The sequence below is a fragment of the Strix uralensis genome, chromosome 2 (assembly GCF_047716275.1).
Source record: "Strix uralensis isolate ZFMK-TIS-50842 chromosome 2, bStrUra1, whole genome shotgun sequence".
Lineage (NCBI taxonomy): Eukaryota > Metazoa > Chordata > Aves > Strigiformes > Strigidae > Strix > Strix uralensis.
Window position 1 is genome coordinate 54230584 of NC_133973.1, and position 15261 is coordinate 54245844.

The 15261-nt window shown below is 38.4% G+C and overlaps 1 protein-coding gene across 2 annotated transcripts in view; it reads right to left on the reverse strand.

Annotated features, from left to right (window-relative positions):
• EGFL6 (EGF like domain multiple 6) overlaps positions 1 to 15261 on the reverse strand; it is a 45302-nt gene that overhangs the window by 17406 nt on the left and 12635 nt on the right. For both annotated transcript variants that reach the window (XM_074860935.1, XM_074860936.1), the window contains 3 exons: positions 12158 to 12277; positions 9499 to 9633; positions 7622 to 7744 (listed from right to left, as the gene is read on the reverse strand). In XM_074860935.1, the coding sequence (XP_074717036.1) occupies positions 7622 to 7744; positions 9499 to 9633; positions 12158 to 12277 (378 nt within the window). The remainder of the gene's footprint in view (positions 1 to 7621; positions 7745 to 9498; positions 9634 to 12157; positions 12278 to 15261) is intronic.

Consider the following 15261-nt stretch of genomic DNA (forward strand, 5'->3'; position numbering starts at 1 on the left):
TTTTTCTTAGCTTTTTTTTTTGTGAACTTCTCTGGCCTAACTTTCCTTGCATGACAGGTAGAAAGCCACTGAAATGGAGTGTATTTTGAGAGAAGAGACATCAAGCTGCTCCATCACAGTTCATTTAGCTCTAGGGGATATTTAGTTCTAAGGGGTAAACCCCAAAAATTCAGAGAAGCATCCAAGAATACCAAATTATTATCTTCTTGCAATTCCAAGGTGACTAGAACATAAGTGTAAAATTTCCTAGATTTTTACTATTTTATGATTCCTCTTGGGTACAAAATACTGAAAGGATAGCCAGCCTTGTGTTGTCTTGCAACTTTGGATTCTGCTCTGAAACACAAAGGCTGCCAGAAGTGAAAAACTTAAGAGTGGGGTAAAAGTCAATCGAGATTGTTTAAATTTGTAAAACAAAAGAAAAATATCAGAATTTGGGGTTTTCCCTATTATGAAGTATAAGGAAGTCAATTATATTCTATATCCAGGCAAAAACTCAAAAACATTCATTGGTAAGAGGAAATTTTTACATTTACATGGCAGCCCTGATTTTCAAATCATGCTTTCCTTGTCAATGTATTGAGTTTCAAGACACAAGCCTTTTATTTCTTTCAAAATTCATTTTCCTCTCTCTATAATCATCAAATTATGTTTGGATGCTTGAATGAGGGACATTTTTTATAGGAACACATTTGAGGATGCATTTGTAGGGATGTGGGGAGGCAGCATCGATTTTCCACCAGTGGTGGGACTCAGTAGCAGCACAAAGGGCTCCTTTGAGACAGTATGTTGGCCAGCTGTTCTCCATGTTCTCTTAAGATAGGAAAATTATCAGTTTACGTGAAATGAGGATAGATTTTAGTTACATATTATGAAAAACTTGCTTACTATCCTTGCTATAGGATAGTAAAACATAGGAGCAAGCCACTTAGACAATTTGAGCTGTATCACTAGAAGTTTTAAAAAATTGTTAGGCTACCATATGTCATTAATATGCAGGATATGATCTGCCTCAGAGCAAAAGAACAGAGTAACTGATCTCTTTTAGTCCCTTACAGATGTACTCTTCTATCATCTGACAAAGACTGATGGCTCTTTGTGCTGATGGCCAAATCATAACTGAGGGTCAAAGCCAGGACTACTTCAGATCAGTTTGTTCAAGGTATGTGTACAGTACAAAGCAAATTCAAAGGAGAAATTATGGCAGTACTGCAGGTGTTGCTTTTTATCAGCAACATCAGTTGCTGCTCGACATTAGTCAAGGATTACCATTGTGCCAGAACTAGGTCTGGAAGGGTTTGTGTGACAAATATGCAAGTTTTAGAGAAGACATAAATCTGAGGAGTTCTAGTTTACGAGATGATCCCATCCCACCATAAGGATTCCACTAGAGTTAACCAAGTCCCTACCTGTCATAGTGCCAGAGCTACTGAGGAAGAGAGCATCCTTGGGGTTTAAAGTCCATGGCAATGGACCTTGAGGCTTGAGACAATGAGGATTTTGAATCAACTCAGGATGTCATGACTGCTATGACATGACCAGTCAGTATGCAATTATCCCTCTAGTGCTGGCCACAGCCTGAATCTGTGTGGGTGAGGAAGAAAGACTGGTAAGGAGGATAGCACACCCATGTCATAAGATATTGATAGCCTTCTGCAATTTAAGTCTTTTGTGTGAAGTACCTAGGAAATAATGAGAGCCGAGCAGTTCCAGTGCACTGTACAAAAGCTCTTCCATAGGTGGAGACTATTTCTACCAAAGGATCAGAATAGTCTTATATACTGTTTCCCATCTTTGATTCTCAATCAGTATTGATGCTGCAGTGCCTACAGTCTTATTGGATCACAAATGGTGGGGGAAGTCTACTATTTTTATTTCCCTCTGCTTTTTCTGTCTAGTGATTGCATTATCGGGACAAGAATATGTTCCTATTTTGCTCCTCACTTTGTAGTAACAAAAACTTTATAACCTTGGGTAGTACTTTTTTCTCTGTGTTCCTTTTCGTAGAAACATAGCAGAAGAAAAAACACCAGTTAATAAAATAGAACCGTAGTCTAGCAGGAAAAGGGGAAAGTTCTCTGAATTTATATTTGCTCCTAGAAAATACAATTCTATCACTCTGAATTTATCACATTTTATTTATGGCAAATGCAACTGCATGCTATTTAGTATCCCAGAAACAGAATCAGACTCTCTTGGCGTGCTCACTGGAGCATTCAGGTGTTCTGAGGCTGCAATTGGAAGTATAAAGTAAGTGGATGCCAATTAAAAAAAAAAAAAAGTTGAGGATTTTGTTTTTCTTTTCCTTTGGATACAACTGGTAGCCTTGCTTGTCAGATACTTGCCAGTAAACTCTTTACTAATACTCCACTAAGTGAGCCTTTACTCTGGAGGATGATGTCATGAAGGATGTAAGGCCTAAACTCAGAATGCAGTAATAAAAATTAACAGGAAAACTTCATTCCAAACAAATTTCCTCTTGACAGTCAGTAACAAGAAAATTCAGGCTGTTAATAAAGAGGCTATGGAGATTTTCAAGCCAGGACTAACTGCTCAGCAAATCTGAACATCTGTTTTTAGTTTCTGCTTTGAAGTCTTCCTAATGAAATGAAGACTTTTTACAGCTCAACAAAATAACCTCCTCTGTGGTGTTAGAAAACCAATCTCCTTGTATGTGCAAAACTAAGCAGTGCAGAAAATCAGCTGACAGAAGTGACAAAAATAGGGGGATGAAAGTGTATAAATCCCCATGTGCTTGCAGACTCCAGTTTGGTGCTGCAATATGAAAATCTGCATGCTCATGGGGACAAAGAAGGACTAGACACCAAGCATATTTTAGGATATATCACTAGTATCCTTTTAACCTGCATTCAGCATTAGAGTAGCCAGAGGTGTCAATTTAAGGCTTTTTATGTCTACCTATAAATTGCAGGAGGAATAATCCAGTGTAAGGATAGATGACCTTAAACTCCTGTGTTGAAATCCACTGCCTGTGGACTTGCCTGAATGAACAGCTCACCTTCTCTGACAATCTGGGGTGCTACAGCTGAGGTAGTGATTTTTCAGGACCCTCTGTCCCAAGACATGTATATAAATGCACAGGTGTTGCTCACAAACTTTTGTGCATTTATCCATCCACATGACTGCATGGAGAATTTTGGAAAGTGAAAAGAAATGTAGTGCATTTCATCCCAGCTCTTCTTTATGCACCTGCTATGAGGAAGCATGTAGATTAATGCCTCCTGCTCTTATACAGTTTGTGTTTATTGCCCTAACATGAAAAGATTTCAGCTTTCAAAGGGATTTTGTTTCTTTGAATTAGAGAGAATTAAAGCAAGAGGTGGAAAACCAAAGGCAAATGGTGGCTGAGGGCTAAAAATAAAACTTTTCTGTCATCAGTTGCTGTACAATATTGTAAGACCACAGAAACAGCTTGGTGTACGATGTCTAATGATCAAGTTGTGAAAGTTGAGTTGGAAAAATTAAAGAGAGCAGATGCCAATCCCCCATCTCTGTGCTGCATTGTGTAAAGAGAAATACTCAGGGGATGATTCAGGAGAGGGACAGACAGTGATCCGTTTTCATCCCACACACCTGTGACCACAGCCAGCACTTGCTGGGGCGCTGAACATAAGGGGCCTGCAATAGGAGACAGCTTGGTCTGCACTCCAGCAGGCCCCGCACTGCTTCCACCTTCACACCCAGCAATATATTTAAAAATCTGGTGAGAGACAAGTCTAGGTGACTGTCTTACAAATCCTTTTGTAACTCCCTTTGTAGCTTCTGTATATAAAAGTTGGAGAGCGGATGAGGGATACAGACAACCATTTACCACATTTAGGTGGAGTCTGTAGATGTGAGTAAAGATTAGATCAGCAGGACATAGTTTCAGAAACCATTCTGAAAGTTCTCAACCTCTTTTAGATAGTCTTAAGAGAGCCTGAAAACTTTCATAGATAGGTTAAAACACAGATTCTAGACTGTTATTCTCTTTTAAGGACCATGGAATATCATCTAACAATAGATATTCCCAGCCTATTTAATTTCTAAAATTCTTACCATCTTATTTAGGGAAGGATGCTTTGGGAAATCAGGGCAAGTTCATCACACTGGACTCTGCTTAATACATGACTATGCCAGCCATCAATGCTTCCAGTAGGAAATGTGGGATGACAAAAGCCTAAGTGTTATTTATTAAAGGATGACAGCAGTATTTGGCTCCATACTGAATTGAACTGTAAGAATCTCACCAATGATACAACAGAATCACTTTTTAAGCTTTGAAATTTCATTATGTCAAACCCACCTTTTCTCAGGAATGGCAAGTTAATAAGAAAGCAAAATCATATATGGGGTTTAGAGGTTACCCTATGAGCAAATAGGAACATGACTAATACAAGAGGCACAGAGAGAGTTGGCATGACTTTGTATTGCCATTTAAATACGCAGTAAAGCATAAGGAAGAATAGTAACCTCTGCCCCCAGTCAGGCAATAACAAGAGTGTCATTGTTGAGCTCCTTAGAGTGATGCCTGAAGGTTGTAGGCTTTAAGTTAGTACTGCTTTTTCCTGTTATTTTGTAGTGATTTTGTACTGGTTTCTGTACCAAAAAAAGTGAATCAAAAATAGGTTCATTTTCCCCCTAGGAATCTTAATTGCTTATGGAAGCTTGTGAGACTCTATTCCTAAATAAAAGCTGAAATACACATAGAAGCATGTGGTGAGGGAAATGTGGTTTTTCAATGCACAATAGGAAATCAGGAAACACATGAACCTGAGAACAGCAACAGATTGCAGCAAGATAGAGGCCAGATGTGGAAATGGCCAGGACTCTTTTAGGGAGCATTTGAAATGTTACATCTCTATGGATTCTCAAATGAAATGTATACTAGAGAGAGTTCAGAAACAGCCTCCAACATTTCATGCATATAGGAGTGTTGAATGGCAAAATGGTGCCTGAACAAGCACAGGTCATATCCATGCAAGCACCACTGTTTTCAGCCTGATGTTTCAGCAGCTTTCTCCTAAGTTAGTATATTGACACACAAATTAAATGAAAGAATATCCCCAACTTCTGTGCAAAGGTGAATTTTACATTACCTGATTTATTAGGTTATTTTGTAGCATGAGGAGATGTAGCCATAGAAGTTTCATTATAAACAATGTGCTTAGTTACTGTCATTTCATAGTCTGAAAATTAAGATATATATTGAAATGTTTTTCATTTTTTATAAAAAGCTAATACTGCTGCCATGGTAGCCAGTTTATTATATATTAGAGTCAATTGCTGTAAAGAATTAACGCTTCCCTGTGAAAATGGGACCCTGTGGGAATAGTTATGCAGAGTACTGAAGACATATTTAAGAAGCCTTTCATTTAGCTTTAGCATAACCCCAGGCCCATCTGTTGGGTGATGGGATGGGCTGCAGGAGCTGCAGCAACTGCCACCAAAAGAAATGTGAAGCCACAGCCTCCAGCTCCCAAATTCCCAGGACGGTGTTCTCATCCTATTAAATCCAGTAGCAAAACTTCCTTTGGCTTCAGTAAAGCCAAGGTTTTTCCATAATCGACGTATGACATGGAGAACATCTAGCATTTCAGTGTAGACTGGTACATCTAATTGGTGTTTGTGTCACTGAAAAAACATTTTCTCCAATAGCAAAATGCATGTCCTGCCCCCATTAGTTACACTGATCAGATTTTTTTGAGGATTGAAGTAAAAATAAACTATTGAAACATTAAGGTTAAAAGAAGCTCCTCCTCTTCTCTTTAAAAAAAAGGTGTATGTGTGGGAATTACCACCAGAGAAACCAGTCTTTTCTTAGCACCACTGCTCTTCTGGTTTTACCTACCACTGACTCTGGTTTTTTTCCCTTCTATTGCTGTATACGTCTTTCTAGCTAGACCCTTGCCTTTTGACCTTCTGCCTATGGCTCTGATTTCTCTCATTATTGTGTGTTATTTCTCTATCCTCTCTGTATTAAATCTCTTTTCCATTTATTGTGTTCTACTAAGTTTATGAATGCATGGCTCCTTCCTCTTCTAAACAACTAATGGTCTTCAGTAATTGGAAATATGACATGAGAAAGTATGCAGAGAGAGAGCAAACAATTTAACAGAAAGACCAGTGAGAAGACAGAAATCATCTGTCTTCAGCACTGATTTTTTTACAGGGCTAGACATTAAAAAATGTGTCATAGCCTCTCAACAAGCTAAAATATTTCTTTTGTACATAATACGAGAAGCATTCCTGTTGAATTGTTTCTGCTTGAGGAAAGAATATTTTATACGTAGACTTGGTCAAAAGGAGATTTTCCTTTGAAATTTTCAGCTTCTCATTAAAAAAAAAAAAAAAAAAACCAAAAAACCAAAACCAAACCCAGACTTTTTTGCTCAGAGATGTATTTGTTTAACATTTCATCTGTGGTACATTTTGTTTTAACAGAACCATATCAAGATGCGTCATGTCAGTTTCCTTTGATATTCAGTCAGGTCTCAAGCCCCATTGCATGCTTCCATTGCAGTAAGCTGCAGTGACGTATCACAAGGGATGTGGTCTAGCAAGGAAACTGGCTCATAACATTGAATTTGAGCATGAAGAACCTAAACAGCTCTTCTGTGGCAGTCTGTGTCCAAATCAAACCTTTCAGCACCAGTCAGGTTTTTGTGTGTTTAGTTTTTCTCATTAAAAGTCAACATTTTTTACCGGAAGTAGAAACTTAACAAAAGTTTAACTTATCGATGCAATATTGGAGGTTTCAATTACTATTATAATGGGAGTAGGAACATCAATAGAGAAACTCACAGAACATCCATGACCATGAAGTATAATCATAATACATACCTGATCAAGGATTAGTTGAAAAAGACATGGGAAAAAAGGTATATATATTCTGTAGATTTCATCTGCTATAGATAAGAACTTTTAAAATGTTTTCACAATGTCTTTTATTAAAAAAATTTGAGCAGGCCTCAGATGTCCTCCTGAGGAAAATATCTCTAACGACCTTGCAGGAGAAACCTCTGCCAGGTTTAATAAAGGTTAAATTAAAAGGTTCATTTTAAATGTAAAGACAAGAACAGCCTGTCCTTCTTTCTTCTTGGAAGGTCATATTCAGTTAGAACCAGGCAATGACATCCTTATAGGAGGTCTTCAATATTCAATAGACAAACAAAGGCAAAATTATAAGTGAAAATAGTTTAGCACACAAGTCATGGCTTTCTTCCCTTCTATCACATTTTCCTAAGTTAGCTTGAAACTCTTCTGAAAGGGACTGCACAGCCCTTCAAGGGGCTAGCCATGGGAGTTCAAGGAAAATACACAGTAGAGTTTTTAAAGCTATTTTCTGTGTTTTTTCAGGACAAATTCTCTTCTCTGTTGTACTTGCAATTCCTAGTGATACTATGAGACTTGGGGACTCATAGGCAAAATTAATGTGAAAAATAATACTTGTATTAACTATACCATGACCCTTACAATTAATATATTATTTTGTGGAGAGGTCTTGCTTGGTTGGTATTGCAGCACTGTTCAGCATGACATTTCCTAGAAAATGCCTTATAACCATCAATTATTGGAGAAAAACAATATAGCCCTATTCCTGACATCCAGTGGTACTCACCAGCACAATCAAATCCACTTCCTCGGTAGCCCTGTTTACATTTACACTTGAAGGATCCTTCGGTGTTGAGGCACTCTGCATGAAGGTTACACCTGTGTGTATTTGTCACACATTCATTTACATCTAGGGAAAGATAGAAATGCTTCAGTGAACATTGTGTTGAAACCTAAGCTTCATGACAGCCTGTTTATGCCAGCCATCTGTTTCCAGATATTGGAAGCAGTAGTGTTAGACCAAGACAGTCCAGAGAACATTGAAGGCAGAAGAATTCACACTAGGAGAGAATGCTTAGCATCAGCTCCAACTGCACAACTACTGGCATATGCATCCATGGAGAATGTGGAGCATCACAGTAAAGACAAAGTGAATGTAGTGATTTTCTGACAGAACGGGATTCAAACTGTAGGCTGTACACACTCTTCTATTAACAAAATGCAAAAGGCACCAAGAGAATGTGACATCAATTAAAAAACAATTCACCAAATCTTTCTAATTCTTTCATTCACTGTAGAAGAAATGCAATGGAAAGTAACCCTGAGCATGCCAAGATGATCTTCTATCTATCTATCTATCTATCTATCTATCTATCTATCTATCTATCTATCTATCTATCTCTAACCTTCCAGCATACATATGACACTGTATGAAAAAAGTATAATCAGGAAAAAATCAGTAGAAAATACTACATTCAACTGACAGCAAAATGTACAGGCATCAAGAGTAATTGATTTTGTTCTCCTTTTTGCTTATTTTACTACATCACAAAGATGGTTCTTAATTCTCCCACAAGGGAGCCAAGTTGGTGCACAAATTTTTGCACCACTTGCATTTTATCCAGATTGCTTCATTTTTAGCAGCTGACAGGTCCTCTCATAATGTAAGTCAGCTAGGAGACAAGTAGCAGGAAGACTGACTCAAAAATATGGTACATCTGAAAGCGAGATTCAGGTTTTCAGGTAAAATCCTGACTACTGAGATCTCTCCAGTTTTTCCCCCATGCACACATATTGTATGAAAAAGTATTTTTTCCACTTTAAGGCTCTCAGGGTTTGCATACAACAGGAAATGCAAACTTGAGTCTCCAAATCCTTCCTTATGATCTCCCTCCCACTCCTAACTCCCAATACCAAGCAAATATAAACAAAACCTATGAATTCTCTTTTGTATGCACTTCCTGTAGTAGTTCCAACCCTTCCAGGCCCTGTGTAGTCAACTGCTTGAACAATACTGCTGCAGTAACATATTTTGCTGTTCTTCTACCATTCAGCTAATGGATTGAAACAGGAGTTCGAACATTTATTTTAACACCTGAGCATGTCAAGATAACTTTTTGCCTCTATTTATTTTTGTTTGGGAGAAACTTAGGCATGCAAGAGAGACTGGAAAAGTAATTAAAACCTACTATTGTCATACTTTTTCTAAAAAAAAAAGTCCCAAACTGTTTTTACAGTCATGAAGGCACCTGATACACATTCCTCATTAACAAGACAAAAAAAAAAGCAAAACAAGATTGTGGGACTGCTTGCTCATCACAGGTTGAAAGCCAAGAGGACAAAAAAAAAATGGCTTTTCAACTAAACCCGTACTAGAAATAGCACTTCTTTGTAGTCAGCTGTTGCTAACTTGCACATCTTGACTTGGTACAATGAGGCAATTGAATTTGAAAGCTCCAGTGATTAGGTTTTTCATTAGGCCACAGAGAAAACCCAGAGAAAAATTCAAAGTGCCACCAAGAATATTCTCAGCGTGACATCTTTTATCCATTTCTGAGGCAGTACCCCTGGACTAGGCCAACATGCTTCAGGCAACGACAGGAAGGATGCACAGTGTGGGAATGAAAAAGAATTAATAAGGAAAGTCCATGGGCTAAATCTTACCTACACAGTCATAATGGCTGCTGACGTATTTCAGTTCATAACCAAGCTGGCACTTGCAGTAGAAGCTTCCAAATGTGTTGATGCATCTGCGGTTGTAAGAGCAGACAGCTTTGCCAGTGGAGCATTCATCAATGTCTAAAGCAGGAGAAGAGATGCTGGTCAGATCCATGAGAAGGTAAAATGGTAAAGCAAGAACTAGTTGGGATTTGAACAGGAATGGTTTGGTCTTGGCTATCACAAGTTGTTTAATAAACAAGTCGTATAATTTCACACTTTTGGATAGCTTTTGCATGCGCTCATATGAATGAAGGAGCAAAATGTGAACTAACTTTATGGAAGATTTTTGGACTTGGCATGGTAAAAGCTAGGGTAACTGGCAGTGGGGATTCTCCCCAGTAGGTCGGGAGGAACTCCACAAATTCCATTATTTCCATGAGAAGGGAAATGTCAGAGAATAGTTTAAGAGAAAGCCCCAGAAACAGGAAATGGAGAGCAGCAGCAACTCTTCTACCGAATCTTTGCAGCTCCCCTTGCTGGGCTAAGTCAAGACATAGTAGGGAGAGAGTTTCCAGACTGCAAGTGGCCTGCCCAGCAAGGTAGATAACAGGAACAGATGTTTTGGAAAGAGGAGGAGGAAGCTTGGTATAGGAGGAGCCTATGAATATTATTCAACAACCACTGTAATTAGATGTTATTAATTTGGCTTGGTTTGTTGTAACGTCAAATTTAAAATAGTGCCAATGATGATATTTGGCATTTGTCCTTCCTCCTCTATCACATTTTAGCACATAGCAGCGACTTTGCACATAATACACTGTACCACACTACTGCCCTTTACAGCTTGACTAATAGCCAGGGATCTTCAAATGCTTATCTGTTTATAGTGTTTCTGTGACTAATACCAGAGCATTAGAGCATCTTATAATATATTAAGCATCTATTATGCTATACAACAAGAAGATGCCATCTTAGAACTGATGACATTCCACAAGTCATGCAGAAAGAAGGGATCTGATATTTCCAACCACTGGACATACCTTTTTTTCTATTTTAACTTCTATTGTATGTATCAGCATTCTCCAAAATCCATTTGAGCAGGCAAGGTAAATACAAATAAAATCAATACAAAAGAATAAAAATAATTGCCTGAATAATTCAATAAGAGATATAAGAGAATCACTCATCTTGTCTAGCGTATTTAAATATGTATGTCTACAATGTTCGCCTTCACATAGCTCTTAAATAATTCAAACAAATGTTAACAGTGACTGGTGGTGGTCCAAGAGCCTTGCTAATTACTCAAAGCAGGACAGTTCCAATTACAAACTCATTTCATTTGAAAGAAAGAAATACCATTCTCATGTTGGAGTCTTTGTTTGGAAGCTGAGCCAAGTATCCATATGGGTTTATTTGATAGCTCCTAAAAGTGATAAAGTAGTCCCAGGCCATACAACCTTCATATGTGACTTGAAATTACAGTTGTGTGTTAAAGAGAACGATTCATATAGTAACTGTCCTTTTATACAGCAGTGATTCTTGGTTAATGCATTTATTTAATCTTTTGTTTGAAATGTTAAGTGTAATATTGTTTTGGCCAATGGAGCTAAAATTAATATTTTGTATTTGAATGTTAAACCTCTCAACATCTATAATATTCTTTAAGCTGTAGAGATCGTTCAACCAGTATGTATTGATAAGCAGCATCTGAAATGGATTAGCTACTGTTATTCTTCTTTGCCTGTAACATATCATGTCCAAGCTGTCCTTTATGATCTGAAAGACCTGCACCATTGTGACAGAAAGACTGTAAAACCAATGTAAAATGTAAAATCATCAGTATTATTAGGTATGTTGCTAAAGACATTTTAGTAAATAGCACTTGTTGCAAAAAAGTTTTTTCACAGAATGGTTGAGGATGGATGGAAGGGACCTCTGGAGGTCATCTGGTCCAACCGTGCTGCTCAAGCAGGGCCACCTAGAGATGGTTACCCTGCTCCTGCTACTCCCTGACATGTACTTCACTGCCCCTTCTTCTCTAGTAGTTGGAGTGGTCTGCTTTGGAGGTTTTGTTTCATACCTATCAGGTTTTGAAAGGAGCTCATTTAGCTTCAATATTAAAATGGGTACAATTTCAACATTGAATTACAATGCTATAGCACTGCTTTGTCAGATGAGTATCACAGAACAGTACCAAGTGTTATAACCAATGCTTTCTTCATCACTTGGTAAAGTGATACTGAGGCTTCTGCAGAAAAATTCAGAAGTTTGTATTATGGGTCATCACAATAAAAGAAAACCCCATCCAAACACAACGCCCAAATCCTATAAGGCATTATGTCAGTAGGACAACTTCCTGCAGGCAAAGCATTGTATTTAATGGCCTCATAGCAATAGGGAGAAACTGAATCTGTTAATGACTCCAAATCATGTCAAAACTTTCAATTATTTATTGGGGATGGGACTTGCCCAAAGAATTACATGGCCAATATTACAAGAACAGTTAGTAAAAAAGCATGCAAGCTTCACATCACACAGTGAGTAACAAGAAGCATTATTCAAGCCAGTGAGGAGGGCTAACTACTTCTTAACCTTTCCCCAGAATCTTCAGGTTTTTGGGATCCTATAAAAAAGAAGCTGAGAGTGAGCTCTCTAACCATACCGATGCATGTCCTTCTGTTTGGTCCCAACTGAAGACCACCTGATGGACAAAGACACTGCACCTCCCCTTTGACTTCTTCACATCCATATTGGCAATTCACCATGGCACATGTCCTAGAACCTGAAAAGAGTATTTAAAATAACAAAAAGAGCAAAATTCTAGGCTGGGATCACCCACTTAAAATTAAGTTAGATCTGGGTGAATGCAGAAAATTAATCAGAACAACAAAATTCCATTCATCATAAATCAAGCTGTTTATACACTAACACATTAACAATTCAGGAGTCCATGGGATATATCTTAACGTCCCCCCTCACTTTGTTCTTTCCTTATCTGCCCTTATTCCTCCTTTTTATTCTGATCCCAGTTCTGTGACTTCTTACCTTTTAAATTCAGAGATTGAACTGCTAAAAGTAGGAAAAAAGTGGGTTTTACATTTTCCATTGAAACAGTTTCACCTTACAGAAAACTGCTACTCAGTAGTGAAATGTTTTAGTTGCTTACCAGTAAATATGTTTCTAGTACCTAACTTGATTTTAAAACCTATTTAGCCTGATGGACTTAGAAACTGTCCTTTATTTTGACCCTTTATGGAACAGATATCTGAATCTAATGAGGCACTAGCCAGAAGAGAAATCTTGGTTGCCACAGGTTGGTTAGGAGGCTGAATTATTGGAGATGATTTTGCTCAGCATCTAAATAGAAATGTAGGGGCCTAGATACTGTCTGAGAGACCTATGCGACCCATTTCTCCTACCAGGAGAGTAAGAGAAATGTATTAAGTATGTATGTAGACATTTCTAAAATCCTGAAGATACGCAGAAAGCATCAGTGTTATGATGCCAGGGAGAGAAGTAGCATTTGGAAGTGTTTACTGGAACAGATGGAGGTGTGTGCAAAGAAAGTATTTCCAGCTAGTTCACTCTGGCTGTGTTCAGAGAAACAGAACTGTATATAGGTTCTTTGTAAGTTGAAAGCCTGGAACAGTTGTCAGTTTAGTTGAGACAGAAACCAACTGCAACAACTTGAAACTGGCTCACCGCTTAGGTAGAATAAGATATGAAACTTATTTTAAAATGCAACATGTTTATTGTCAGAGGTACTAGCACTTTCAGAACAGTGCATAATAGTGTATAGAAAAGACAGTGATGTGTGCAGGTGCATATATAGCTACAGTCATATTATTTGTGATTGGAGTATAAAATATAATGTATATTAGTTCTGTGTGCTATTAAAATTAATCTGTTTAATCTGTGATAAACTTATTTTTCTTAGGCTGGTTTGTTTAGAATCTGTGGCTAAGTGATGAATATTCAAGGCCAAGAATTTACTGTATCTGCAAAAGCATTTTACTTCTGTATGAATGAGAACAAACAGGCAGTAACAATTAAAAAATGGACTGTAAATCATAATACTTTGGCACATTATGTACTTTCTAAGTGGGAATAAAGAAATTTATTAAGAAGTATTCTTCTCTAACTGGTAATTGTCTGTTTTTTCTTTTGTTTGAAGTTCCTATTCCTGGCTTTGGTTAGACATAATACTGGCTTAGATGAACTGCTAATCTGATCTAGTATCTCCCTGCAGAATTTGGGTGATGTTGTGTTAGATACTAACCTTCTAACCTCTGTGGTTATGTACTGACCACAGAGAACCATTTTAAGCAATGGTTCTCTGTGGCCCAAAGCCATATACTTCTGATATCCTTCTTCCAGCTCCACGGTCCCTTGGCGTGGTTGCAGATAAGCCTGACTGCTCGGACTAGGTTCATCTTGCTAAGGAGACTTACATCATAGTGAATTTGATTCAAAAGGAGCAACAATATGCTCAAAATGTTTGCCTGAATAAAATGATGAGAATTATACAGTTGGTTAAATAACCCAGTATTTCATCCAAGCACAAGCTTAAGTTAGCATTAAGTGAAATAGGAGGCTGCTAAACTTAACCAAGAATAATTTCTGCTTGAGCAAATAATTTACTACTTCATTTTAAAATCAGAGTTTCTGCTTAAGAAAATAAAGGCTCTTTGGAACTGGAAGGTGGCAGACGGGTTGGGTTAATGAAGCACAAGCTGGATGAACATGTTTTGCCTCCTTAACTAGAGCTGTGAAGAATGAAGACTTCCCTTCTACAGGAAACCTGGTTTTCCCCCTGAAATTTGGTTTCATTCTGTGTCAGTGTTTGTCAGGGTTTCATTGAGAAATAATGTTTCTATGTGCTGAAGGGAAACACTTCAGGGCTCACAGCTGCTCAGGTAATTTTTTCATATATACTTGACACTGGCTACCACTGCTGCTGAGAAATTCAGCTTTTTGTGCTGGCTTAAGCAAGTGATGGTGCAACTGCACATTTGGTACAAATTTGGTACAAATGCAGCGTTTCTTAAATCAGGAAACAAGTCCTGAACTAAGACTGGCTTAAAACGAATGCAGCAGAAATAGTAAGTTATGGCCTGGATCTAGTTTTCTGATGGTTCAGAAGTGTGGCTGCAGCAAGTGTTTGTGCTCAGAGGAGCAGGAGTGAGGGATGGACAGGACAAAACTGCTGCTGGGCTCAAAAGATCGTTTCTTTTGACTGTAGTTCTGGCTTCTGCCGACTTCAGCTGTCCCTAAGACAGTGGTCTTACTGAAAACTGCTCAGCGTATGATGTCAGCAGATACACAAATTATCTTGGATGAAATGGAAGGAGTATATCTCCATTTCTCAGGGATCTCAGGGTCCTGCAGCTGTTGTCTGCCGGTGATACACACCATGCTTAGTAATGCGGAGGCACAACCCTGAGCTGTGATGCAGGGAAGGGAAACCCTCCAAAAGCTCTGGCCCCAGGCCTCTTTCATGGCAACTTCAGTCTCCCTGCCATAAGAGAGAGAGAGTAGGAGCTCTGGCTTTCCCATCTGCCCCAGAGCTGCAGACCCTGCACTCCTGCAAGTGTTTGCCAAGGCTGGGTATTTTTCCAATTACCCCAAGACTGACAGCAAACTCACCAGATGGACACCCTGCTTGGTGAATGGCTGTCTCTGAGGTTTGGAGATCAAAGCCTTTCAGAGTTTATGGTTTTCTGTCATATCCATGGGAAAGATTGTGCTGGACCCCATACAGCTACA